General features: G+C 49.1%; 2 protein-coding genes and 1 non-coding gene across 5 annotated transcripts in view; all 3 read right to left on the bottom strand.

Moving 5' to 3' along the window:
• APBA2 (amyloid beta precursor protein binding family A member 2) overlaps window positions 1-3,500 on the bottom strand; it is a 284,562-nt gene extending 281,062 nt beyond the window's left edge. The window contains exons 1-2 of one of the 2 annotated variants that reach the window (XM_029066265.2): window positions 3,404-3,500; window positions 2,707-2,789 (exon numbers count right to left, since the gene is read on the bottom strand). The gene's annotated coding sequence lies outside the window, so the exon portion shown is untranslated. The remainder of the gene's footprint in view (window positions 1-2,706; window positions 2,790-3,403) is intronic. The other variant, XM_029066267.2, reaches the window with a different exon arrangement.
• A 6,273-nt stretch (window positions 3,501-9,773) lies between these two features.
• LOC114812429 lies at window positions 9,774-9,911 on the bottom strand. Its single transcript, XR_003760082.1, has one exon. It is a non-coding gene; the product is annotated as a small nucleolar RNA SNORA7 (small nucleolar RNA).
• A 2,884-nt stretch (window positions 9,912-12,795) lies between these two features.
• Window positions 12,796-26,377, bottom strand: part of MCEE (methylmalonyl-CoA epimerase) — a 41,663-nt gene continuing 28,081 nt past the window's right edge. Inside the window, exon 3 of one of the 2 annotated variants that reach the window (XM_029066137.1) lies at window positions 12,796-13,210. In XM_029066137.1, coding sequence (XP_028921970.1) covers window positions 13,058-13,210 — 153 coding nt within the window. In that variant the 3' untranslated portion in view covers window positions 12,796-13,057. The remainder of the gene's footprint in view (window positions 13,211-26,377) is intronic. The other variant, XM_039912035.1, reaches the window with a different exon arrangement.

Raw genomic sequence — 26,377 nt, 5'->3', positions numbered from 1 at the left:
TGCTGTGTGACCTTGGGCAAGTCACTTCTCTGGGCCTCCGTTACCTCATCTTCATTCATTCATTCAATAGTATTTATTGAGCGCCTACTATGTGCAGAGCACTGTACTAAGTGCTTGGAATGAACAAGTCGGCAACAGATAGAGACGGTCCCTGCCTTTTGACGGGCTTACGGTCTAGTCGGGGGAGACACACGGACATCTGTAAAATGGGGATGAAGACTGAGCCCCATGTGGGACATGGACTGTGTCCAACCTGATTAGCTTGTATCTACCCCAGGGTTTCGTGCCGGGCACATAATGCCTGGCACATAGTAAGTGCCTAAATCTATCTCTTCCCTTGATTCTATATCCCCTTGATTCTATTTCTCTTGAGAATGTTGTCTTGTTTTCGTTTCGTTCTGTTTTGCTCTGCTGTCTGTCTCCCCCGATAAGACTGTGAGCCTTCATTGGGCAGGGACTGCCTCTATCGGTTGCCGTATTGTACATTCCAAGCGCTTAGTACAGTGCTCTGCACATAGTAAGCGCTCAATGAATACTATTGAATGAAATGAATACATACCATTAAAAAAAAATCAGGTCATGTTACTCGCTGGTTATCATTTATTGTATTTGCTGCCTGCTTATTTTGGGGGAAAGGCACACAAATTATAACCTAGACCTTCAGTGGGAGGACGGGACCTCACAATCCAAAACTGAATTATTTTATTTTTCTGCCTTGGCAGCGGAGCTTCAAGAAACCAACCCAAATTGTTGACCAAGTAAAGACTTACACTAGGCCAATTCTCTCCAAGGATTCTCCCTTCCATTTATTTAAAAATGTTACTTGTTAAGCACTCGCTATATGCGATGGGGTAGATACAAAGCTATCATGAACTGTACTTTCCAAGCGCTCAGTACAGTGCTCTGCATGCAGTAAGTGCTCAATAAATATGATTGAATCAATCAGGTTGGATACAGCCCAGGTCCACATGGGGTTCGCAGTCTTAATCCCCATCATACAGACGAGTTAACTGAGGCACAGAGAGGCGAAGTGACTTCCCAAGGTCAAAAGCAGACAAGCGGCAGAGCCGGGATTAGAACCCAAGTCCTTCTGACTCCCAGGCCTGTGCTCTAGCTACTAGGCCACGCTGCTTCTTGAGCTGAACCTAGGGGTTTAAAGCTCCTCTTAAAGGCAGGTGGAATTGGAAAACTCCTTCTTCTAATAAAGTTGAGACGTGTCTGCAGATTGAAGTGGATATGATTCTTTCTATAACTTTATATCTCCTCGGTCATTCAATTCATTTTACCTATTTATTCCATACTGCAGCTCTCAGGCAAACCGGGTGGCAAAATAGGGATGCAACGACGTTCCGAAGCATCGACGGAAAGAGGATGCAGCACGGGGTGCATTCTGAATGCAATTTAAGAAGTCTCCAGAAGACTTAGCTGGGGAAGCTCAGATCTGCAGTCTCCCAAAGAAGAACAAACCTCTCTTCTTTTACTGACAATGCCGGCGCAGAAAGCAACAAAACAGCTGCCACCTCTCCCGACTTTTCGAAAAGGAGGCAAAAGAATGACTGGGGATAACAAATAATTTTGACCAACCTCAAGGTTGATTAGAAAGTATATATTTCAAGAGGTTTTCCGTTGAAACCCCAGTAGCGATAGGAAAACTATTTTCTGGATAGAGGTTGGTTTTTTTTTAAGTATGAAATCAAGACAGGAATCTCGGGCACAATGCTAGAAGAATGATTTTGCCATTTGGATGCATCTGATTTAGCAGTACTGGTTAAATACATAGAACTACATTTTAGAAGTATTTATCAGTGGTTATTCTGAAACTCGAATATCACCAGGGCTAAAACCAGGTTGACCTAAACGGTCTCAACATGAATTAAAGAGACTAAATTTAAAGAAACCTTCTCACAAATAAAGCATATAAAAAGAGGAAATGTGACGATACGGAGCAGCATTTTCAAAGTTTTTTATTTATTTTTTGGTAATATCTAGGGACGTGGAGTCGACAGGGCTAAGAAAGATCGTATGTTAAAATGGGACATTTGACCAAGTGATAAATTCTAGGAAAGTTGTAGAATCTGAATTTTTGTTTCTTCATCCTCCTCTAATGCCCTTGCCAGGATGTAACCACAACCAGAAGGATACTGAGAGAGCCAACTTCATAAATCAGAAAGCATAACCTGTCAGCTGTTAAGGCAGATTCTGCCAATTCTTCCCTACTGAACGTTCAGCACTGGGTATGCAGCACCTCTTTCCCCTGTGGCAAAAATCAAAATCCCCTTCATTCAGTCGCGATAAAACCGACCTCAGAAAAACGCCAAACGTGTATATCCGAGTTTGCCGCGCCGTTTACCCGAAGAAAAGCGCGGTGTAGAATTTTTAATTGAGGAGCTTTTCCCTCTAGACCTCATTATGAAAGGGAAAGAGGGAAAAGAGAGATCAAAAGCTCTGATTCAGTTGCTACACTGGAGGCATGATAATTCGAAACAAATACAAACTCAGAGAGGTGCTGGTTACACAGGGACCCGTATACGGTTTTCAAGTGCATTAAAGAAAATGAACTCCCAACTCTCCAGCAGAGGTGACTAAATACGGTTTTGCACACACGCACACTAGAGAGAAGGAAATATACTTGGAGAAATAGACCAACACACCCCTTAGGCACAGACACACAAGGGAGAGGGGGAAAATAAAAACAAAGAGACGTACCAGAATGCAAGACTCCAAAGAAAGGGCCGAGCCCAGAAGCGGCACCTTTCTGGGATACGGACATTTCCTGTTCCCTAGTTATTCTGAAATGAGGGAAATGAAAAAGCAGCGGGGCTGGTTTCCGCTCCCCCCCTTCCACCTCCCTCCCTCCCCTCCCACCAACGTCGTGTCACCACAATAGCGGCGAAGAGGAAAAACAAAAAGCGTTCAGTACCAGTCAAGAACACCTTCTGACTCCATCCCCTGCACGCATGCAGCAAGCAGAGCCATAAACGACACTCCCGCTACCTTTCCCCGACGACGGATGGCCTGATGGAGCAAGCGCATCCCTCTACAAGGGAAATAAAGCAGGATCCCACACCCTTCCCTCCGCTTACTCCCCTCCCCACCAATCCTCTCCCCCCCCAAATCCCCTTCACCCGGTTCCCCGGGCACTGCCAGGAGTTCGCTGCGTGCCTTAGCCGGAGAAGGGACGGACTAGGAAGGAGGTCTGGAAACATCACCCATCCTCAAGGAGCTAGGGAGAGAAAGGGGATCTCCCTAGCCATCCCCCACTACCGTCAGCATCCTTCTGGCTCTGACCTCTCTCGTCTACTTTCCACAGCGCTACGTGACTATCGGGGTCCCCATTAGGGGCAGATGCAAGACCTGGGACTTGCTTGACAAGCTCAGCTTGATTCCCCTCTCTCCGGCTTACCTGTCTTGGGAAATGCCCGGCTGGTTTGCCCACCCCAACCCCCTCGCAGAGGAATAAGAGGGTACGGCCGCAACGGCTCTTTTGTGTGACTGCTTCAGAGCCACACACTGAGACTACTAATTAACCCGGGAAACTGAATGGAGGGAAAGCTTACCACCACCCCAGAAGCTGTATAATGGAAACGGCTCTCTCCAGGGCTGGGAAAAGGAAAAAAAAAAGAAAAGGAGAGGAAGGGAAAAAGAGAGAGAGCCGCCCGGCCTTGGATACGGTTGCTAGGCCGGCCAAAAATCCGGTTCCTCTCCTTCTAGTTGCCGTCTTCAGGCCTCGGAGTCTTTCCCAAACCGCCTCCCATTCTGTCGCCTCTCCTCTTCCCCCAGGGAAACAGGGTGGCTGAGAGGTTTCTTCCTTCACCTACTAGAGGAGCATCCACAGGATAATAATTGTGGGATTGGTTAAGTGCTTGCTATGTGCCCAACACGGTTCTAAGTGCTAGGTAGATGCAAGCTAATCGGGTTGGACGCAGTCCCTGTCCCATATGGGGTTCACGGTCTTAATGTCCATTTTACAAGATGAGGTAACTGAAGTCCAGAGAAGTGACTTGCCCAAAGTCACCCGGAGGATGTGTCGTGTCAATACCCCCCTCAGAAACCTCCAGCCTATCAACCTTCACATGAAACAAAAACTCCTCACTCTTGGCTTCAGAGCTCTCCATCCCCTTGCCCCCTCCTACCTCTCCTCCCTTCTCTCTTTCTACCGCCCACCCCGCACGCTCCGCTCCTCCGCCGCTCACCTCCTCACGGTTCCTCGTTCTCGCCCGTCCCGCCGTCGACCCCCGGCCCACGTCCTACCGCTGTCCTGGAACGCCCTCCCTCCTCACATCCGCAAACCTAACTCTCTTTCCCTCTTCAAAGCTCACCTCCTCCAGGAGGCCTTCCCAGCCTGAGCCCTCCCTTTCCCTCCACCGCTCCTCCCCATTCCCCCTCCTCCCTCCCTCCGCTCTTCCCCCTTCCCCTCCCCACAGCACTTGTGCATATTTGTATATATTATTTAGTGCTCTCTTTTATTAATGATGTGTATACATCCATGATTCTATTTATCTTGATGATATTGACGCCTGACCGCTTGTTCTGTTTTGTTGTCTGTCTCTTCCATTTAGACTGAGAGCCCGTTGCTGGGCAGGGATTTGTCTCTGTTGCCAAATGGTACACTCCAAGCGCTTAGTACAGTGCTCTGCACATAGTAAAAGCTCAAAAAATACAATTGAATGCATGAAAGTGGCAGAGCTGGGATTAGAACTCCCGTCCTCTGACTCCCAAGGCAACGCTCTTGCCGCTAGGCCGTGCCGCTTCTCCACGGGGGCCTGACTGAGAGGGTTTCCGTTCTTAGAACACCTCAGGCTTTTACAGAATAATAATGTTGGTATTTGTTAAGCACTTACTATGTGCCGAGCACTGTTCTAAGCGCTGGGGTAGACACAAGGGAATCAGGTTGTCCCACGTGGGGCTCACGGTCTTAATCCCCATTTTACAGATGAGGTAACTGAGGCACCGAGAAGTTAAGTGACTTGCCCAAAGTCACACAGCTGACAAGTGGCCGAGCCGGGATTTGAACCCATGACCTCTGACTCCAAAGCCCGTGCTCTTTCCACCGAGCCACGCTGCTTCAGAAAGAAAAAGACGGTCATTCAAGAGTTGTCACCCACAGATGTCAATGCACTGGAGGCATATACTCCCTCCTCATATCCGACAGACTTTTACTCTCCCTCCCTCCGAAGCCTTTTTGAAAGCCCATCTCCTCCAGGAGGCCTTCCCTGACTAAGCCTTCCTTTCCTCTTTCCCTACTCCCTTTGGCATCACCCCAACTTGCTCCCTTTCTTCATCTCCCGTCCCAACCTCACGGCACTCAGGCACTTATCGGTAATTTATTTATTTCTATTAAAGTCTGTCTCCCCCTCTAGACCGCAAGCTTGTTATGGGCGGGGAACGTTTCTGTTGTATTGTTATATTGTACTCTCCCAAGCGCTTAGTACAGTGCTCCGCACACAGGAAGCACTCAATAAGTGCGACTGACTGAATGCACCACACGGATAATGGTCTACTTTGTAGAATCAGTCTGAGATCTACTTTCAGCTGCTACAGATGGTCAACCATCTATCGGTCGTATTTATTGAGCACTCGGTGTGCGCAGGGCACTGTACTAAGTGCTTAGGGGAGTACGATATAGGAGAGTTGGTAGATATATTCCCTACCTATTGTCTGAAGAAAATAGGTAATACCTCCTTCTGCACTGTGGAAAGCCTACAAAGAGTCAAAGATTTTTATCGGGAGCTTACGTGGCACAATTCCGTTAGCTACCCGGGCACCGTCCGGCGATGCGACATCAGACAAGGAAGCAGAAAATTGAATCAAGAAACCTTCTGGGAGGCAGTCGGACGACGAGTGGCAGAAATTTAGGAGCGGGTTTCGGATTAAGGTTTACAATATTCCAAAGGGTTGCGAGCGTGAGCCTTTCGCAGACATCATTTCTAACCTCTCATCATCTAATCATCTAATCACCCCCTTGATTCTATTTATTTCTATTGATTGCTATCGTTCTTGTCCGTCCGACTCCCCCGATTAGACCGTAAGCCCGTCAAAGGGCAGGGACTGTCTCGATCTGTTACCGATCTGTCCATTCCAAGCGCTTAGTACGGTGCTGTGCACATACTATACTACTGAATGAACGAATGAGCCTCTCGAGCAGCTCGATCATCACAGAAGTTTCATTTTCTGAAGTTTTGAGCCCCATAGGGACTGTGCCTGTCCTGATTACCTTCAACAATAATTGCGGTATTTGTGTGCTTACTATTTTGGCAGGCGCTCTACTGAGCACTGGGGTGGATTCAAGATTAATCAAGTGGGACACAGTCCCCGTCCCACAGCCTAAGGGGGAGGGGGAACGGGTATTTAACCCCCACTGTACAGGTGAGGAAGCCGAGGCACAGCTAAGTTAAATGACTCGCCCAAGGTCATACAACAGACAAGAGGCAGAGCCGGGATCAGACCCAGCTCTTCTGCCGCCTTTTCCGCTAGGCTTCGCTTGTATCTACCCAACTTTTAACATAGCGCTTGGCATCCGGCAAGGGCTGAACAAATATCATAATGATTAGATCCTGGAACCGATTTAGTCTTCTAGCATTGAACCTTTGCTTTTCTAAATATAACGCCGCTGGTTGGGAAATGTGAGGAGACTGGATGACAACAGCCAACAGGGTCTGGGTAGGGAGCCAAAAAAGGGTGACTGCAACGACAGGAAATCTTTGGAGGCTGTAGAAAAGCGCAGCCTCCGCCAATCGTGGCCTCGCCCCTGAAAGGCGAGGAAGCGGCGTGGCTCCGTGGAAAGAGCACAGGGCTGAAAGTCAGAAGGACCTGGGTTCTAACCCTGGCTCTGCCACTTTTGCGAGACGTTGGGCAAGTCACTTCACTTCTCTGTGCCTCGGTTCCCTCATCTGTAAGATGGGGATTGAGACTGTGACCCCCATGTAGGACACGGATTCTGTCCAACCTGATTAGCTGATATCTACCCCAGCACTTAGTACGGTGCCTGGCACACAGTAAAGGGCCTAACAGATATCATTAAAAAAAGCTGGGAGACAACCATAGCGGACAGATAATGATAATAATAACTGTCAGGCACTCGTTGTTGTCTTATGCTGTCAAGTCGTGGCCGACCCATAGCGACGCCACGGGCGCATCTCTCCCAGAAACCCCCACCTCCATCCGCCATCGTTCCGGTAGTGGATCCATTGGGTTTCCTCGGTAAAAATCCGGGAGTGGTTTAGCTCCTTCCGTAAACTTGAGTCTCCGCCCTCGACTCCCTCCCGTGCCGCTGCCGCCCAGCACAGGGGAGTTTTGACTTGTGGCAGATGGTTTTTCACTCGCTAGCCACTGCCCAAGCTAGGTATGGAATGGATATGCCTCTGCTTGACTCCCCTTACTCTGTGACAAATACTCCGCTAAGCACTGGAGTAGGAAAGAGATAATCAGGTCCCCCATGGGGTTCGCAGTCTTAAGTAGCAGGGAGAACAAGCAGGGAGAGCGGGGAGGATCCGGGAGCGGATCCATTGAGTTTTCTCGGTAAAAATCCGGAAGTGGTTTAGCTCCTTCCGTAAACTTGAGTCTCGTTTTGCAGATGAGGGCGCTGAGGCACAGAGAAGTGTCGTGATTCGCCCGAGGTCACCCAGCAGACAAGCGGCGGGGCCGGGTTTAGAACCCAGGTCCTGGGACTCCCAGGCCCGCGCTCTTTCCACGAAGCCACACTGCCTTTGGTGAACGGATCGGCTCGGTGCAGTGTAAACAAGAAAGGAATAGCTTTCTGAGCAAAAGCTTTTTGAGGATCCTCCGCCAGTCCAAAGCGAAAACACAACCAGAACGGTGACAGGTCTGCCCGGCAAGGGATCGTCTTGGTTTGTAATAATAATGGTATGTAAGTGCTTGCTATATGCCAAGAACTGTAAGTAAGCACTGGGGTAGGTAGAACTTAATCAGGTTGGACACGGTCCCTGTCCCACATGGGGTTCGCAGTCTAAAATACTCCTCTAAAGTCCCCCTCCTTCGAAGCCCTACTGAGAGCTCACCTCCTCCAGGAGGCCTTCCCAGACTGAGCCCCCCCCTTTTCCTCTCCTCCTCCTCCCTTCCCTATCATCCCGAATCCCTCCCTCTGCTCTACCCCTCTCCCCGCCCCAGAGCACTTGCCTATATATGCACGTATTTATTATTTTATTACTTTATTAACGATGTGTATGTATCTGTAATTCTATTTCTTTATATTGACGCTATTGATGCCTGTCTATTTGTTTCGTCGTCTGTCTCTCCCCTTCTAGACCGTGAGCCTGTTGTTGGGTAGGTTGGGGAAGCTCAGTGGAAAGAGCCCGGGCTTGGGAGTCGGAGGTCACGAGTTGGAATCCCGGCTCTGCCACTTGTCAGCTGTGTGACTGTGGGCGAGTCACTTCACTCTCTGGGCCTCAGTTACCTCATCTGTAAAATGGGGATGAAGACTGTGAGCCCCACGTGGGACAACCTGATTACCCTGTATCTACCCAGCGCTTGGAACAGTGCTCTGCACATAGTAAGCGCTTAACAAACACCAACATTATTATTATTATTATTAGGGATCGTCTCTCTTTTGTTGCCGAATCGTACTTTCCAAGCGTTTAGTATAGTGCTCTGCACACAGTAAGCCTCAATAAATACGATCGAGTGAATAAAGTAGGAGGAAAAACAAGGACTGAAGCCCCATCTTACAGATGAGAAAATCGAGGCCTAGAGAAGGTAGGCGACTTGTCCAAGGTCACGCGGCAGGCGAATGGGCGAGCTGGAAGAAGGACCCGGGACTTTTTCCATTAAGCCTCGCTGCGTCTTACGTCAGGCCCAGTGGCCCCACACTAGCCTTTTCGATCTAACTCCCGGGTGAAAGTTACTGTCGACGGAGCCATCATTAATTAGCCAATCGATAGTTTTTCTTGAGCGTCTAACGAGAGTAGAACATTCCACTAAGTGCTTGGGAGAGTACAACACAATCCCGCCCGCAAGCTTTCGATCTTAATGGGTGAGACATAAAAATTATCCACAGATAGCGGGACCAAGGCAGAAGAAGGGTAAAATTGGTGGTAATGTAATGGGGATAAATAAGGATAAATAATTGAATGTTTAATCGAATATACGGGCATAGCTCAGGCTATAGCCACCCCTATGAGACATACAACCCGGTGGTTGTCCGTCCACCTCCGTCTCAAACAAAAACTCCTGACCATTGGCTTTAAAGCAGTCCATCACCTCGCCCCCTCCTACCTCACCTCGTTTTTCTCCTTCTACAGCCCAGCCCACACAGTCCGCTCCTCCGGTGCTCATCTTCTCACTGGGCCTCCATCTCACCTGTCTCGCTGCCGACCCCGGCCCACATCCTGCCTCTGGCCTGGACCGCCCTCCCTCCTCCCTCCACAGACAAACTCCTCCGTTTCAAAGCCCTCGAAGGCCCATATCCTCCGAGAGGGCCCATATCCTCCGAGAGACCTTCCGAGCCTAAGCCCCACTTTTCCTCATCTCCCACTCCCGTCTGCATCACCCTGACTTGCTCCTTTTGCTCTTTCCTCCCCCGCCCCGGCCCCACAGCACTTAAGGACATTATCTGTCGTCGTCTTACGCTGTCGTGTCCAACCCGCAGCGACACACCTCTCCCGGAATGCCCCACCTCCATCTGCGATCGTTCTGGTAGTGGATCCAAAGAGTAAAAATATAGACGTGGTTTACCAGTGTCTCCTTTCACGCGGTCGACTTGAGTCTCCGCCCTCGACTCTCTCCCGTGCCGCTGCTCTTTAGCCCTAGTGAGTTTTGATTGTAGCAGATGGCCTTCCACTCGCTAGCCATTGCCCAAGCTAGGAATGGAATGGGTAGGCCTCTGTTTGACTCTCCTTCCCATAATCAAGACTGGTAGAGTCCTGGAAACTCTCCAGATGTGACCTTGAGATGGAGAAAAAGAAGTAGGAAGAGGGACAGTTGTAGGAAAGAGGAGACGAAGACACTCATCCCCACTCAAATCCAATGGGGAAGAGGTGGTTATGGGGGCTAAGGTGAGTCTGGAGAATTGCTGAGGGGACGACCTCAAAAATTCTGAAGCGCTCCCAGTTGGAAACAAGTATTATTGCCAGAAAAATAAATAGCATCTTGATTTTCCTTCTCCGTGGGACTCAAAATGCTTCACCGATGTGTCTTTTTCAACATTCCCAAGATTCTTAGAATGAAGGGAAGGAACAGGCAGGAAAGTGAGCCCAAAATAGAGAGGTTAAAGCCAAAGATGGAAATTCGATGGGGTCAGTCGGTGACCTGACAAATCCTTTCTGTATGGGGAAAAAAATATAAAGGGCTTCATCAAATAGAACATAAACAATGCTCTACTGATCAGACCCATGGTTCGGCTGTAGTGCTGTTTTGACCAGTAACAACAGAATGCTGGAAGGATAATGGTTGCCCCTCCCGCCCCCCACCTTGAAAATGATGGATAAACTGAGGCACAGAGAAGCAGCATGGCCTGGGAGTCAGAAGGACCTGGGTTCTAATCCCGGTTCCACCACTTGTCCGTTGTGTGACCTTGGGCAGGTGACCTATCTGCTCCATGCCTCAGTCACTTCATCTCTAAGATGGGATTAATGCTGCGAGCCCCATATGGGACCTGGACTGTGTCCAATCTGATTAGCTTGTATCTCCCCCAGTGCTTGACACATAGTGAGCGCTTAACAAATACCATCATTATTATCATTATTGTTAAGTGACTTGCCCAAAGTCACACGGCGGACAAGTGGCAGAGCCGGGATTAGAACCTACGGCTACGGGTACCATCTAATAGCTCCAGTGGCTGAGCGCTTACTCAACTGTTGTACCCCACACCCCAGCAAGAACATAAATGAGGGGATTGGAAGTGATTTGAAAGTAAATTTACACAAAGCCCAGGCTCTTCTTAAAAATCTTAAAATACAGTAATATGAAAATCAAGGCCTCAGTACCGAACAGTTTTCTTGGCGGTAACTGGCACAGTAGACGAGGGTTGCTTAGCGATTTTTGGATAGCTATACCATTTCTTATTGTATATTTCTTATTATTTCTCAGGCATCATTTTTTATGGTGTTTATTAAGCGCTTATTACACACCAGGCATTGTACTAAGTAATAATAATAATAATGTTGGTATTTGTTAAGCGCTTACTATGTGCCGAGCACTGTTCTAAGCGCTGGGGTAGATACAGGGTAATCAGGTTGTCCTACGTGAGGCTCACAGTTAATCCCCATTTTACAGATGAGGTAACTGAGGCACCAAGAAGTTAAGTGACTTGCCCACAGTCACACAGCTGACTAAGTGCTGGGGTGGATACAAGATAATCAAGTTGGACACAGTCCCAGTTCCACATATGGCTCACAGTCTTAATCCCCATTTTTCAGATAAGGAAACTAAGGCCTCATAAATTAGATCACTTGTCACGTCATTGCAGAAACCAATCAAAATGTAGTTAGGAGAGTTTTTATAGTATGAAACCAGAAAATGAAGCGTTCTCGCATTGACTTTTCTCTTTAGAGAATATCTACGTCACGTCGTTTTCACCCAAGTCAACGTTTCTCTTAAACCGTTTCTCAGATTGGGGTTCATGTAGGAGACAGGTGGGGAGAGGAATCGATCCTCTCGCTTTTGAAAGAGGGGAAAGGATCGCCACTGATTGCAAGCGCTGCTGCTATCTCAGATAAACTGTCGTTCTACTATTTGGATTCATATCGTAGAAGAAATGATTTGGCTTTTCCAAACTGAACTCTGACTTAAAATACACTCATTTAAAAGTGATTGGAGGAGTGTGAATTCAAACTAGCCCACAGGGATGGGGAGATGGGGTTTTGGAAGAATAGCTAGTCTTCGGGGGAAACGGTGTGGACTTAATGGGTAGAGCAAGGGCCTGGGGCTCAGAGGGACCTGGGTTCTAATCCTAGCCGCACCACAGGTCTGCTGTGTGAGCCTTTGGGCAAATCACTTCACACAATAATAATAATAATAATAATGGTACTTGTTAAGCACTTCCTCTCAGTTGTAAGCACTGGGGTAGACACGAGCAGCTACAAATCAGGTTGGACACAGTCCCCGTCCCACATGGGGCTCACACTCTTAATCTCCATTTCACAGATGCGGTAACTGAGGCCCAGAGAAGTTGTGACTTGCCCGAGGTCACACAGAAGACACGTAGCAGAGCCGTGATTAGAACCCAGGTCGTTCTAACTCCCGGGCCCTTCTCCGTGCCTCAGTTACCTCATCTGTAAAGAGGGGGTTAAGACCGGGTACCCCATGTGGGACAGTAGACCGTGTCCAACCCCATTATTTTGCATCTACCCTAGTGCTTAGTACAGTGCCTGGCACACAGTAAGCACTTAACGAAAACCACGGTTATTATTGGCGGCCTCACTTACCGACAAAATCACTGATCGAATCTCACCTATCTTCATTGATCCAAAACAGTTTAACTCTATGAGAGGTTGCCTCCAAGCAGCATGAAAAGGCTTTCTTTAGCAGTTTGGACCCAAACAGTTTAGTCTGAAAATAGTTTTCTCACGTTCGCACGACGACAGCCTGCTTCTAAAACAGTTTGGCTGAAACCAACCCGTTTTCCATGCCCCCCGCTGCTCACCGTGGGCAGGGGATGTATCTGCCAACTGTTGTACCGGACTCTCTGAAGCGCATAGTGCAGTGCTCCACACAGAGTAAGCGCCCTATAAATGCCATCGCCGCCGCCGCTACCAGCTTCCTACTGTCCGGGTGCCCGGCTCTCCACACGCTTCTCCCCGACCTTATTAAGACATATAATCCAAGAATTAGAATCCCCAATTTAAGGAAAAATAGTTTATTGTGGTACAGATTGTTTGCAAGCCCAAAGATTTGGGTGCCCGATGATTTACCAAAGATGAGAGATCAGTGCAAACCGAATAACATGGTTTTTCTCTTAATCTCCTTTTGACCTAGAGAATGCAAGTGGAGCACTTCCAGAAGAACACTTTTAAGAGACTTTTATCAATGTCTGAAAGTCATTTTATAATTCTGCTACCATTCAGTGAGACTACTAAATTTACTTTGGCTTCGCAACCATTTTTCACGCTTGCTCAAGTTCCACAAGAACCCCACCGCAGTCTTTAGGGTGGAGAAAAATCACTGGTTTTCCATGAGCTCCGATTTTAGCCTCTTCGCTCAACGTACGGATCTTTTTTTCCTTCAGATCTGCCACAGCTCCTTCGATATCATCCACCTCGGAAAGGAAACATAAACGGACATTTTACACATATAAAAGGATAACATTTATTCGTACAATCTTATTTTTTAAGTGCCCGGTGAGGCTGGAGCACTGTATAAAGTACTTAGAAGTACACGATAGGATACTGAGAGAGACAGTTCCTGGTCTTAGAGAGTTTATAATGTAATAACGAGGTCTAGGAGGCATAAATTTTTTTTCATTCTGTTAAGGGCTTACTATGTGCCAGGTACTTTACTAAGCGCTGGGATAGACACAAGTTAGCTTGGGTCCCAGTCCCTGTTCCCCGTGGGGCTCGCGGTCTCAATCTCCATTTTACAGATGAGGTAACTGAGACCCGGAGAAGTGAAGTGACCGACTGATTGATGGAGGAGAGGATGGAGTTAAGGATCTTGATTCTATTTATTTCCTCGACTCTATTTCTTGCCATTGTTCTCGTCTGTCCATCTCCCCCCGATTAGACTGTAAGCCCGTCAAAGGGCAGGGACTGTCTCTATCAGTTACTGATTTGTCCATTCCAAACGCTTAGTACAGTGCTCTGCACATAGTAAGTGCTCAATAAATACTACTGAATGAATGAATGAATGATTCGTGGGTCGAGGAGGTAGGTTGCGTAGGGAGACCGGCTGGGGCACGATGATGTTCGAAAACTGGATGGGGTCAAAAGATCAGAGGTCTTGGTGGGGGAACGGGACAGATTTGCAGGAAAGGGCAGTAGGGGAGAGAAGGCGGGACAGGAGGTTGTGGTTGTTTTTCTTGTTCTCCTCAGGCTGGGGCTCCGGGGATGAGCCGTCGGCCGAGAGCCTCTGGTGCTCTGGGCTTCCCCGCGCCGCTGTGGAAGATATTTCCCCACGCTGCTCCTTCCCCTCCCCGCTTCCAAATCACCGTCTGGGTTAAGCTCCGCGGTGTGGGGATGGAGGTTCAAACCGCGTTGTCGTTCCCCCGGTCTGAGGGGACCCCTCGACGCAGAGAGGGGGTTCCGAGCCGCCGCCGTCCTCCCCGTCGTCCCCTGGCCTGTTCCTCTTGTCCGTGGCGGCTGCCGAAGGACGGGGCCGCCGCCGCTTTGGTGCCCGGTCTCCAGCAGGGGTGTCCGTGCCCGCACGCTGTGCCCCCCGCCCCCTACGGTCCTCGGGCCCGATTCCGCTGTCTGATCGGCTCCGGAGGCCCAGGACCGCCTTCCCCCCCACACACCCCAACACTGAGGTGTCGCAGGGCGTCCCCCAGCCCCGGAGAGCAGCCCACAGCGACTCTTGACGCCACTGCGGGACACCTCCGCCTCCCGCCCTCTCACAACTTTGGATTGACCCGTATTTCCATAATGCCTGGGCATTCTGGGGGTGACCCTTGTTCCGCCCCGCGGGCCACGCGGCCCCACGACGGTGGATCGAGCCACGAGGTGGAGATCAACGGGCCGCCGGAGGAGGAACTAAGAGCGACGGACGGGTATCGCTGGAGACCGAGGGAGGGCAACTTGCCGCCCAACCACCAGTGGGAAACTACGGTGCCCGACTGTCAGCACGGGGACCAGTGAGGGCTCGCCCCCGAGGGAGCATCTTCCGGAAGACCGTGTCAGCCGGGGACGGGCCGGTGCAAAAGAAAGGATGCGGATGAGAATCCTCTGCCTCAGTCGTGGGGCCGCTCGGTGCCCGGGCCGGTCGGCGAGTGCTGACTCCGGGAGGGAGTGGGATTAAAGGTGCCCGACTTGCCGGGGTCTCCGTGTCCTCTACGCTAAACCTCACCGGGAGCGGAAGCGGCGGTCAGCGAGTGGGAATCCCGAGCTTGTGAGGTCACCGATTTTACAGCGAGGAGAGATGTGAGATCGAGTGTGTGGCCCAGTGGCAGAGAGGGCGAGGTGGGATGAAGCCGGAGGTGTGTCGAGTTGAGGAGTGAGAGGAAGTGGGCATGGAAAAGTTGTCGGGAACACTGACGGGATCCCTGAGGATCGGTGGAGGGATGGAGCGAGAGACAAGGAAAGTGAGAGAGACGTCCAAATGGTTCAGAAATTCAGAGGTGGGGCCTAGGGGGGTGGGGAGGGAGAATAAAGCAATGAATAACTGGAGTGGGTGGTACAGGCGGATGGTGTGGGCTTCAAAGGAAGGGAAAGAGAGGGATGTGGGGGGTAGGATTGTACCGAGGCCGTAATGGGGGAAGGAAGGGGGCCACTTCCTCCCGCTTTCCCACTGACTCTTGGAGAGTGGGAGAAGATGAGGTTCCCCCTCGGGAGAGAATGGCAGAGGAGACAGTGTCATCTGATAATAATAATTACGGCATTTGTTAAGCACTTAATATGTGCAAACTCTACTAAGCACTAGGGTCGATACAAGCAAATTGGGTTGGGCACAGTGCCTGTCCCGTGTGGGGGTCACAGTCTCAATCCCCATTTTACAGGTGAGGGAACCGAGGCCCAGAGAATAATAATAATGTTGGTATTTGTTAAGCGCTTTACTAGGTGCAGAGCACTATTCTAAGCGCTGGGGGAGATACAGGGGAATGAGGTTGTCCCACGTGAGGCTCACGGTCTTCATCCCCATTTTACAGATGAGGGAACTGAGGCACAGAGAAGTGAAGTGACTTGCCCACAGTCACCCGGCTGACGAGGGGCGGAGTCGGGATTCGAACCCATGACCTCTGACTCCCGAGCCCGGGCTCTTCCCACTTAGCCACGCTGCTTGACTTGCTCAAGGTCACACAGCAGACAGGTGGTGGAGCTGGGATTAGAACCCACGACCTCCTGACTCCCAGGCCCGGGCTCTAGCCACTACGCCACGCTGCTTCTCCTACTCTAGTCTAGGGAGAACCTGGTTTCCGAAATGGCGAGCGGGAGCGGCGATGGGGTCGGGAACTGGTCAAGGATGAAGGGATGAGGGGTGAGGCAGCGGGGTCAAGGGTGGAGGATGAAAAACAGCTTTTTTAAGGCTTCGATACCCTTTAAAAAGACGAAGGAGAAAAGAGACCGTAAGGAACTTGGAGGGATATGACTAGTGTTAAATACTATGCACTCCTAATTTCTCATTCAAGGTTCAGCTCACCCTCGGGAACGATGGACAAGAAGATTAACTTTGTTCTAGCCTTTCCTGCATTTGCCTCTGGAATTACGCTGACACCTCCCCTAAGCCCTCCTTTCCTTTTGTCCCACTCCCTTGTGCGTCGCCCTGACGTGCTCCCATTATTCATCCCCCCGCCCGGCCCCACAGCAGTTTTGGATACCTCCGTAATTTTATCGATTTATATTAATGTCTGTCTTCCCCTCGAGACTGTAAACTCATTGTCTCTGATCTTACAGGGGACGTGTCTGTTTATTGTTACACTGTACTGTCCCGAGTGTTTAGTTCAGGGCTTTGTATACAGTAATTGCTCAAAAAGTAATAACAACAATAATGTTGGTATTTGTTAAGCGCTTACTATGTGCAGAGCACTGTTCTAAGCGCTGCGGTAGACACAGGGGAATCAGGCTCACGGTCTTCATCCCCATTTTGCAGATGAGGGAACTGAGGCACAGAGGAAGTGAAGCGACTTGCCCACAGTCACACAGCTGACAAGGGGCAGAGCAGGGATTCGAACTCATGAACTCTGACTCCAAAGCCCGTGCTCTTTCCACTGAGCCACGCCGCTTCGATCGAAGTACGATCGAATGAAAGAATGAACCTGCCGCTACTGGCCAAGTGGTCACCAGACAAGAGGGGTGGAAACTAACGCCTTGCCCGCATCTCAGATCAGACTCTGCCCAGGAAAGATGTGTTTACACAAGCTTAGAGCAGCAGCACGGCTTAGTGGTCAGAGCCCAGGCCAGGGAGTCAGAAAGACCTGGGTTCTAATCCTGGCTCTGCCATCTGTCTGCTGTGTGACCTTGGGCAAGTCACCTACCATCCCTGTGCCTCAGGGAGCTCATCTGTGAAACGGGGATTATGATGACGTTGGTATTCGTTAAGCGCTTGTGTGCCGAGCACTGCTCTAAGCGCTGGGGGAGATACGGGGTCATCGGGTCGTCCCACGTGAGGCTCACGGTTAATCCCCATTTTACAGATGAGGTCACTGAGGCACAGAGAAGTGAAGTGACCCGCCCACCGTCACACAGCCGACAAGGGGCCGAGCCGGGAGTCGGACCCACGGCCTCCGACTCCCAAGCCCGGGCTCTCTCCACTGAGCCACGACTATGAAGACGAGCCCCATCTGGAACCCGGACTGGGTCCAACCGGATTATCCTGTAGCCACCCCAGTGCTCAGCACGGTGCCTGGCACATAGTAAGCACTGGGCACCGTGAAGAACTAAACAGATAAAAAAAAAAAAAGAGGCTACGTTGCTGCCAAAGATGATGGATTGTAAGCGGCATCAGGCTGTCTTCAGGCTCTAATGGATGACCAACTATTATCATCCATCTCCCCTTCTCCCACTCCCACAGCTCTTACGCACAGATCCTTATCCTTCGTTGCTTCCCCCACCTGGAATTGATTTTAATGCCGGTCTCCCCAACTAGATTATAAATTCCCTGGGACCGGGGATCATCTCCACCAACTCGACTGGGTTCTTCTCTCCCCAACGTTTAGTACCGCATACTGAACAGAGTGCTCAGTAAATATCACTGAGTGATTGATTTATTTTATAGAGGTTGCAAAACCTTCACACCTCCTTCAGAGTTCTGCGAGAGTATTTTGTTTCTTTCAACAGCACACCCATTTGCAGTTTTGCTCTGCGGTGATTTGGGCGGAATTAATTAAGCAGTCCCTCTGGTTTCTTCAACTGGAAATGGAAACAATAGTAAAAGGGAATGCAAAGCAGCCCTGACTTGTTGCGCTAAGTTTTCCAGGTAATAAAAACAGCATTTATGATAACAGGTTACCGCCAAAATATTCTTTCTGTATTCAGCTCCGCTCCTATATTTTTTAGGGTATTTGTTTGGCGCTTATCATGTGCCAAGCACTGCTCTAAGCATACCTACGTTTCTTCTTTAAATGCGGTCGAGTCGTTTCCGATTCAGAGCGACTTCATGGATTAATAAGGAGAAGCAGCGTGGCTCAGTGGCAAGAGCACGGGCTGGGGAGTCAGAGGGTGTGGGTTCTAATCCCGGCTCTGCCACTTGTCAGCTGTGTGACTTTGGGCAAGTCACTTAACTTCTCTGGGCCTCATCTGTAAAATGGGGATTAAGACTGTGAGTCCCGGGTGGGACAACCTGATTTCCAAGCGCTTAGACTAGTGCTTGGCACATAGTAAGCACTTAACAAGTACCATCATCATTATTATTGTTATCTTTATAATCAATAGAGTTTTTTTGGTAAAAAAAAAATACTGAGGTGGTTTACCACTGCCTTCTTCTGCATAGTAAAAACTCAAGTCTCCGCTGTTGTCTTTGATCCACATTTTGATCGCTCGATCGACCTCCTTTGACTCTTTCTCGTGTCACCGCTGCCCAGCACAGGTGAAATGACTTTGACGCTTCAGCTTAGAGCCCCACGTGAGACAACCTGATTGCCTTGTATTTACCCCAGTGCTTAGAACAGTGCTTGGCACATAGTGAGTGCTTAATAAATACCACAATTATTATTATGCTTCTACGGATTTAAATATTTTGAGGTAAAGAGCACGTGAGGGGCCATTTCTAAGAACACTTACCTGCTCTATGAATTTGCAGCTTTTGTTTCCCTTCGTGTGGCAAATGAAAGGACGTACATGGGCAATATCCATTTAACATTATCCGCGTGAGAGTGCGCGTGATCACAATTCAACTTTAGAATTTTCTGCATATCAGGAAATGAACTGCCTTTTTCTGACGATGGTTCGTTCCGTCGTATTTACTGAGCGCTTACTATGTGCACAGCACTGTACTAAGCGCGTGGAATGGACAAATTGGGCAACAGATAGAGACGATCCCCGCCCACTGACGGGCTCACGGTCTAATCGGGGGAGCCAGACGGACAACGACAAGACAACTTAATCACAATAAATAGAATCCCACTCACTTCTTCACTATCCCATCTGATTTCTTTAAAATAAGGACTGCGGCATTAAAGAGCCTAAGTCTTCCGCCTGAGGCCTGCAAGTCAGAAGGACCTGGGTTCCAGTCCTGGCTCTACCACGAGTCTGCTTTGTGAACTTGAGCTCGTCTGTCAAATGGGGATGAAGACTGTGAGCCCCACGTGGGACGGGGACTGTCCCCCGCCCGATTTGCTCGGATCCACCCCGGCGCTTAGTACCGTGTTTGAAATATAGTAAGCGTTTAACAAATACCATTATTATTGCTCTGCTACTTCTGGGAGGCACCAGCACCCTCATCTTCACATGTGCACCCCTATTATGCCAGATTCGCAAGTCTCTCCCTAAAATTTAAAGGCTATGTGCGATAAGGCTCAGTAGATAGCACACAGATGATAGACAGAGAAGAACCCGGGTTCTAACCCCAGCTCTGCCACTTGTCTGCTGTGTGACCTTGAGCAAGTCACTTCCCTGGGCCTCAGTTATCTCATCTGTAAAGTGGGGATTAAGACTGTAAACCCTACACGAGACGGGGACTGTGTCTAACCCCATTTCCTTGTCACCCTCCCACTGCTTAGTACAGTACCTGGCACACAGTGAGCACTTAAATGTGAGCACAGAGTGCACAGTGAGCACAGTGAGCACAGAGAAGCAGCGTGGCTCAGTGAGAAGCAGCGTGGCTCAGTGGAAAGAGCGTGGGCTTTGGAGTCAGAGGTCATGAGTTTGAATCCCAGCTCCACCACTTGTCAGCTGTGTGACTGTGGGCAAGTCGCTTAACTTCTCTGTGCCTCAGTTCCCTCATCTGTAAAATGGGGATTGACTGTGAGCCCCACGTGGGACAACCTGCTTCCCCTGTGTCTACCCCAGCGCTTAGAACAGTGCTCTGCACATAGTAAGCGCTTAACAAATACCAACATTATTATTAAATACTATAAATATTAATTATTTTTATTACTACAAAGAGCAGGAAGGAGAGGGAGAGTTTGGGCGGATGGGAGAGGGACCCTTCCTACCTATCGTCCTTCGAAGCGAGGGGCAGCTGTCTCTCGGTCATGAGCTGGAGCCACCCACATACACAGTGCTGGGTCCGTTTTAGAAAACCAGAACGAGCGTCGTTCTCAAAAAGTTACCGGTTTTCCCGGCTGATCGCGGAAAGGAAAAAATCTGGAGAAGGGCTATTTTTATAATCCGGCCATCTGTTTTCTTAAAGGTCTAGCCAAGGCTTCAAAATTATGGGCAGGGCAGGGAAACCGAGTCAACGGTGCCATTTGAGGAAGAACCTTGGAAAAGGTATATTTTGTCACTTGGCAGTCCGTTTTCTTTAAGGTCTAGCAAAGGCTTCAAAATTTCGGGCAGGGCAGCTACGGGAAACCGGGTCAACTGTGCCCTTCCGGGGAAAAAAACTTGGGAGAGCTATATTCTTATAACTCGGCAATCCGTTTCCTTAAAGGTCCGGCAAAGGCTTCAAAATTCCGGGCACGGTAGCTAAGGGAAATCGGGTCAAATACGTGTGCCCTCTGAGGCAAGGTTCTGCCCTCCGGCGATTCTGAAGCAGTAGAGGGCAGCGGATCAGGGTCTCCACTCGGAAAAGGTATCGGTAACGGAATACGGTTGCCTGAAACAGGACGACGGGGTACGGCGGGATGCGAAAGAGCAGCCGAGGGAAGAAGCGGCTAAGAGAGAGACTGGGCAAAATATCAAAGTCGTGCTTGGAGTTGGTTTATTGTTCACCCTCGCTGCTTCGCATCGCCTTAGTTGGCGATCCTTCTGGCAGAGAGAAAAATCAAAAAAAAACCCCATCTAACGATCGCTGGTGCTCTCCGACCACTGCCAGCTAGTGAGCCTTAAAATATCATCACGGAACGGGTCGCTCTTTCGAGGAGTAGTTGGGTCAGGGGAGATGTTATCGGTAGAGAGAGAGGCACGGAGGGGAGAAGTGCTGCGAGCCAGGGTCCGGCTTGCTGTCGGTCCAACGGGCGACGCTATTTATCGAGAGATTGCTGTGTGCAGAGCACACCGCGCTAAACCCTCGGGACAGGATAATAAAACCGAGTTTGGAGGCAAGTTCCCTGCCCAGAAGAGCTTCCGGTCTTTATTCGGGGGGGAGACATACATTAAATCACAGCTGCGGACATACACGCTGTGGGCCCGAGGTGGGGGTGAATATCTAGTGACTGAGGAACGCAGCCGCAGTGGACGGAGCCCGGGCCTGGGAGTCTGCAGGCCATGGGTTCTGATGCCGGCTCTGCCACCTGTCTGCTGTGTGACCTCGGGCGAGCCGCTTAACTTCTCTGCGCCTCAGTTACCTCCTCTGGAAAATGGGGATTAAAACTGTGAGCGCCCCGTGGGAAAACCTGATTACCCCGCGTCTACCCCAGTGCTAAAAACAGTGCTCGGCACTTAGGAAGCGCTTAACAAATACCATCGTTGTTATTATGGGTTCTGATCCCGGCTCCACCCCTTGTCTGCTGCGGGGCCTTGGGCAAGTCACTTTAATTCTCCGAGCCTCACTTCCCTTCGCTGTAAATTAGGGATTAAGACTACGAGCTCCACGTGGGACAACCTGATTACCTTGTATCTACTGCTTAGAACTGCGCTTGGCACACAGTAAGTGCTTAACAGATACCATAATGATAATTATTAGTAATAACAATGTTGGTATTTGTTAAGCGCTTACTATGTGCCGAGCACTGTTCTAAGCGCTGGGGTAGACATAGGGGAATCAGGTTGTCCCACGTGGGGCTCCCGGTCTTAATCCCCATTTTACAGATGAGGGAACTGAGGCACAGAGAAGTGAAGTGACTTGCCCACAGTCACACAGCCGACAAGTGGCAGAGCCGGGATTCGAACTCACGAGCCCTGACTCCAAAGCCCGTGCTCTTTCCACTGAGCCACGCAAGACCTCAATAAATGCCATCGACTGAGACCCGGGTTCCAATCCCGGCTGTGCCACTGGCCGGCTGTGTAACCTTAGGCCAGTTCCTTAACCTCTCTGCGCCTCACTCATCTCCTCGGCAAAATGGGGAAAAAATATCTGTTCTCCTTTCCCACGGAGACCATGGGTCTCACGTGGGCCAGGGTCTCCGTTCAGTCTGTTTAACGTCTTACCTCACCTCCCTTCTCTCCTTCTCCATCCCAGCCGGCACACTCCACTCCTCTGGTGCCGCTAACCTTCTCACTGGGCCTCCCTCTCGCCTGTCGACCCCCGGCCCACCTCCTACCTCTGGCCCGGAGCCCCCTCCCTCCTCAAATCTGCCAGACGATCATTCTTCCCCTCTTCAAAGCCCGACTGAAGGCGCACCTCCTCCAAGCGGTCTTCCCAGACTAAGCCCCCTTCTCCTCAGCTCCCCTTCTCTTCCTCGTCACCTCGACTCGTTCCCTTTGCTCTCCCCTGCCATCCCGCCCCACCGCACTTATATATATATATAAATAACAACATATTCTATTTATGTACACTGATACCCGTTTACTTGTTTTGATGTCTGCTTCCCCCCTTCTAGACTGTAAGCCCATTGTGGGCAGGGATTGCCTCTCTTCATTGCTGAAAGGTACTTTCCAAGCGCTTAGTACAGTGCTCTGCACACGGTGAGCGCTCAATAAAGACGACTGAATGAATGATCGCCTCCACCCCAGTGCCTAGCTCAGTGCGCGACATTAACCAGACTCCTGCTGCCAGTCTCACCCAGTTATATCTCTGGGGATCGTGGGCGGCAGCAGACTGGAACCGGAAACCGGGCAAATGCCGGGATCCACCCAATTCTTTAGTCCTTCAGTGAGAATTTTTCCAGTCACAAACCACGAATCCTATTCAGTCGTTTCACGCAGGGTGCTCTGATGCAAAGAAGCAGGCTTGAACAGTGAACTGTATTAAAACTCAATAATGGGCTCAAACTTGCTAGCCCGAATCGTCATCACCCACAGACCTCTGTTAGATGAGCTAATAATCCTTTTCAGTCATGTGGTTTCCGCCTCTTCCGATTTATCTTATGAAAATCATTTTAATCAAGGAAAAGTATTGGTCGCTTCTACTTTAGAGCAGCATGAAAGCGATTTGGAAAACTGGTAAAGCTCTAGCCTTCAGAAGTCAGAAATAGAGCTGAAAACACAGAGTCTAGAAAAGCTTTTCTGTTAGCAGCGTAATTCAGAATCTGAAACTGGGGGTAATTTGAAATGCTAATCTTAAATTTGTCTGTTTTTCCCCTTAATTTGCAAATATTCTTACGGCCTCAATTGGAAGACAAAAAAAGTCCCATATAACTATAATTTGAGATTTTTCTTTAAGAATGAGAAACAGGAATAAGAGGGGTAACAGAAATTGCATTTTAAATAACTGTTTCAACCTCCTTACCCCTCAAATCCTTCACAGGAGCTTGTAACAGATACTAATCTTTTGTGTCTTAGTGTGATTTCCACCTAGAGGAATTACCATTTGCCCTCTAAATCTCTCTGTAGATTTGAGTTTAGACAACTTGCTTTCTTTTTATTCTTTGCCTACGAAATACCCCGAAAACGGATCTGATTAAGGAATATCAGCTTTCTTTCATTTTTTGGGTCCAAAGAATTTCTTCCTACTTGATTCACGCTTAAAATTGTTCAAGGTTTCCTGGAATTGATTTCCTTTACCTCGCTGATTTCTCTTCTTCCTGTCCTTGGGATCATAAATATTACCATCTTGTGGCCACCTCTCCAAGGTTTCTCTCCTTCTTTACATCCTCAACTGATCCTCAGGTGTGAGAGAAAAAAACCAAGAAGACGAACGGCTCTACGTTATTACTTCGGCTCCTAGACTAAGAAACTGTGACCGGATGTTTGAGGATTTATGGCCTTCTGAATCATTTTATTCAGATATCTCCATCATCTCCAAATCACGATCCGCACCGCTTTAGAAAATTGGCCAGAGAAGGCTTCGTCTTTCTTCTCTTCTGGAAGTCTACAATAAAATCCTTATCGTTTGATCCTTTCTATCTTCAACCAAAAACTTTCTACTTCTTAGATTTACGCCCAGACCTACGTGCGTGGCTTAAAGTGGAACTTATAAAACCCTGGTAGGAAGTTGGTTTTTATGTCCGTCTCTGGGACAGGGACTGAAAAGGAGTCTGGGAGGCTTCTAGACTGTTAGCTCGTTATGGACAGGGGTAGATACAAGATCAGTCAGTCAGATACGATTTACTGAGGGCTTATTGTGTGCAGAGCACTGTACTAAGCGCCCGAGAGAGTACAGCGTAGTGGATAGAGGACAAGCCTGAGAGTGAGGTGGTCATGGGTTCTGATCCCGGCTCCGCCGCTTGTCTGGTATGTGGCCCTGGGCAAGTCGCTTTATTACGGTATTTGTTAAGTACTTACTACGCGCCAGGCACTGTTCTAAGCGCTGGGGTGGATACAAGCAAATCGTGTGGGACACGATCCCCCGGAGAGCTCACGGTTTTAATCCCCATTTTACAGATAAGGAAAATGAGGCCTAGAGAAGTGAGGTGACTTGCCTAAGCTCACACAGCAGAGAAGGGGCACAGCCGGGATTAGAACCCATGACCTTCTGACTCCCAGGCCCGTGCTCTATCCGCTAGGCCACGCTGCTTCTCCTTACTTCACTTCACTCCTTTACTTCTCTGTGCTTCAGTTACCTCATCGGAAAAATGGGGATTAAGACTGTAAGCCCCGTGCAAGATGGGGACTGCGTCCAACCCGATTTGCTTGAATCCACCTCAGGGCTTAGTACAGTGCCTGGCACATAGTAAGCACTTAACAAATACCACCGTTATTATTATTATTACGCTATAACAGCCACACTCCTTGCCCACAGTGAGCTTACAGTCAAGAGGGAGCTTACAGTCTAGAGTCTGATTATTGAATCAGACACAGTCCCAGGCCCACATGAGGTTACTAAATATTATTCCCCCACACTGGATGTGACAATTAAGTCATAATAATGGTCCCGAGATTGTTTGATGTTGAAGAGATTTTGCAATTATACATACGTATACATATGTGGAAAGAGCCCGGGCTTGGGAGTCAGAGGTCATGAGTTTGACTCCCGGCTCTGCCACTTGTCAGCTGTGTGACTGTGGGCGGGTCACTTCTCTTCACTTCTCTGTGCCTCAGTTACCTCATCTGTAAAATGGGGATTAACTTTGAACCTCACGTGGGACGACCTGATTACCCTGTATCTACCCCGGCGCTTAGAACAGTGCTTGGCACATAGTAAGCGCTTAACAAATACCAACATTTTTATATGTCTATAAACTGCTCTTTTATTGCTCTTTCCTTATATCCATTAGATTATTAAACTTTTCTTAACAGGTAAGGATGGTAACCTTTCTGCAAACCCGGAAATTAAATGTCTCTCTTCTATTACGACTGAAATTGGTGGAGAAAAATGAGAATTGTGAATTTACAGAGGATATTGTCCAAAAGTTTAATTAACTATACAGAAACACATCAATATATTTTCTGATCCAAATGAGGTGCTTTTTTTCCTCAAGAAATAGTCAATGGGTGGTTTTTTTTCATTTTTAGAGAAGCAGAGTGGTCCAGGGGAAAGACCTCGAGGCTGGGAGTCAGAGGATCTGGGTTCTATTCCTAGCTCCGTCACTTGTCTGCTGTGTGACCTTTAAAAAGTCACTTAAATTACCTGTGCCTCAGTTACCTCACCTGCAAAATGGGGATTAAAAGTGAGGCGCCCCCCCCCCCCCCCCCCCCGCCGATACGGGACAACCTGATTAACCTGGATCTACCCCTCAGTGGAAAGAGCACGGGCTTTGGAGTCAGAGGTCATGAGTTCGAATCCCAGCTCTGCCACTTGTCAGCGGTGTGACTGTGGGCAAGTCACTTCACTTCTCTGGGCCTCAGTTCCCTCATCTGTAAAATGGGGATTAAGACCGTGAGCCCCACGTGGGACAACCTGATTCCCGTGTCTACCCCAGCGCTTAGAACAGTGCTCTGCACATAGTAAGCGCTTAACAAATACCAACCTTATTATTATTATCATTATTATTATTAGTACAGTACCTGGTGCTTAACGAAATACTGTTTTAAAAAAAAGAACCCAGGTCCACTGTCTCCCAGGCCCATGCATTTTTCTATGTCACACTGCTTCTCCTTGTGGGCAGGGGATTCATTCATTCAATCGTCTTTATTGAGCGCTTACTATGTGCAGAGCACTGTACTAAGCGCTTGGAATGTACAAATCGGTAGCAGAT

Source organism: Ornithorhynchus anatinus, chromosome 5 (assembly GCF_004115215.2).
Source record: "Ornithorhynchus anatinus isolate Pmale09 chromosome 5, mOrnAna1.pri.v4, whole genome shotgun sequence".
In the NCBI taxonomy this organism is placed as follows: Eukaryota; Metazoa; Chordata; class Mammalia; order Monotremata; family Ornithorhynchidae; genus Ornithorhynchus; species Ornithorhynchus anatinus.
The sequence above is the reverse complement of the archived record's forward strand: the minus strand, read 5'-3'. Positions and strand labels throughout refer to the sequence as shown.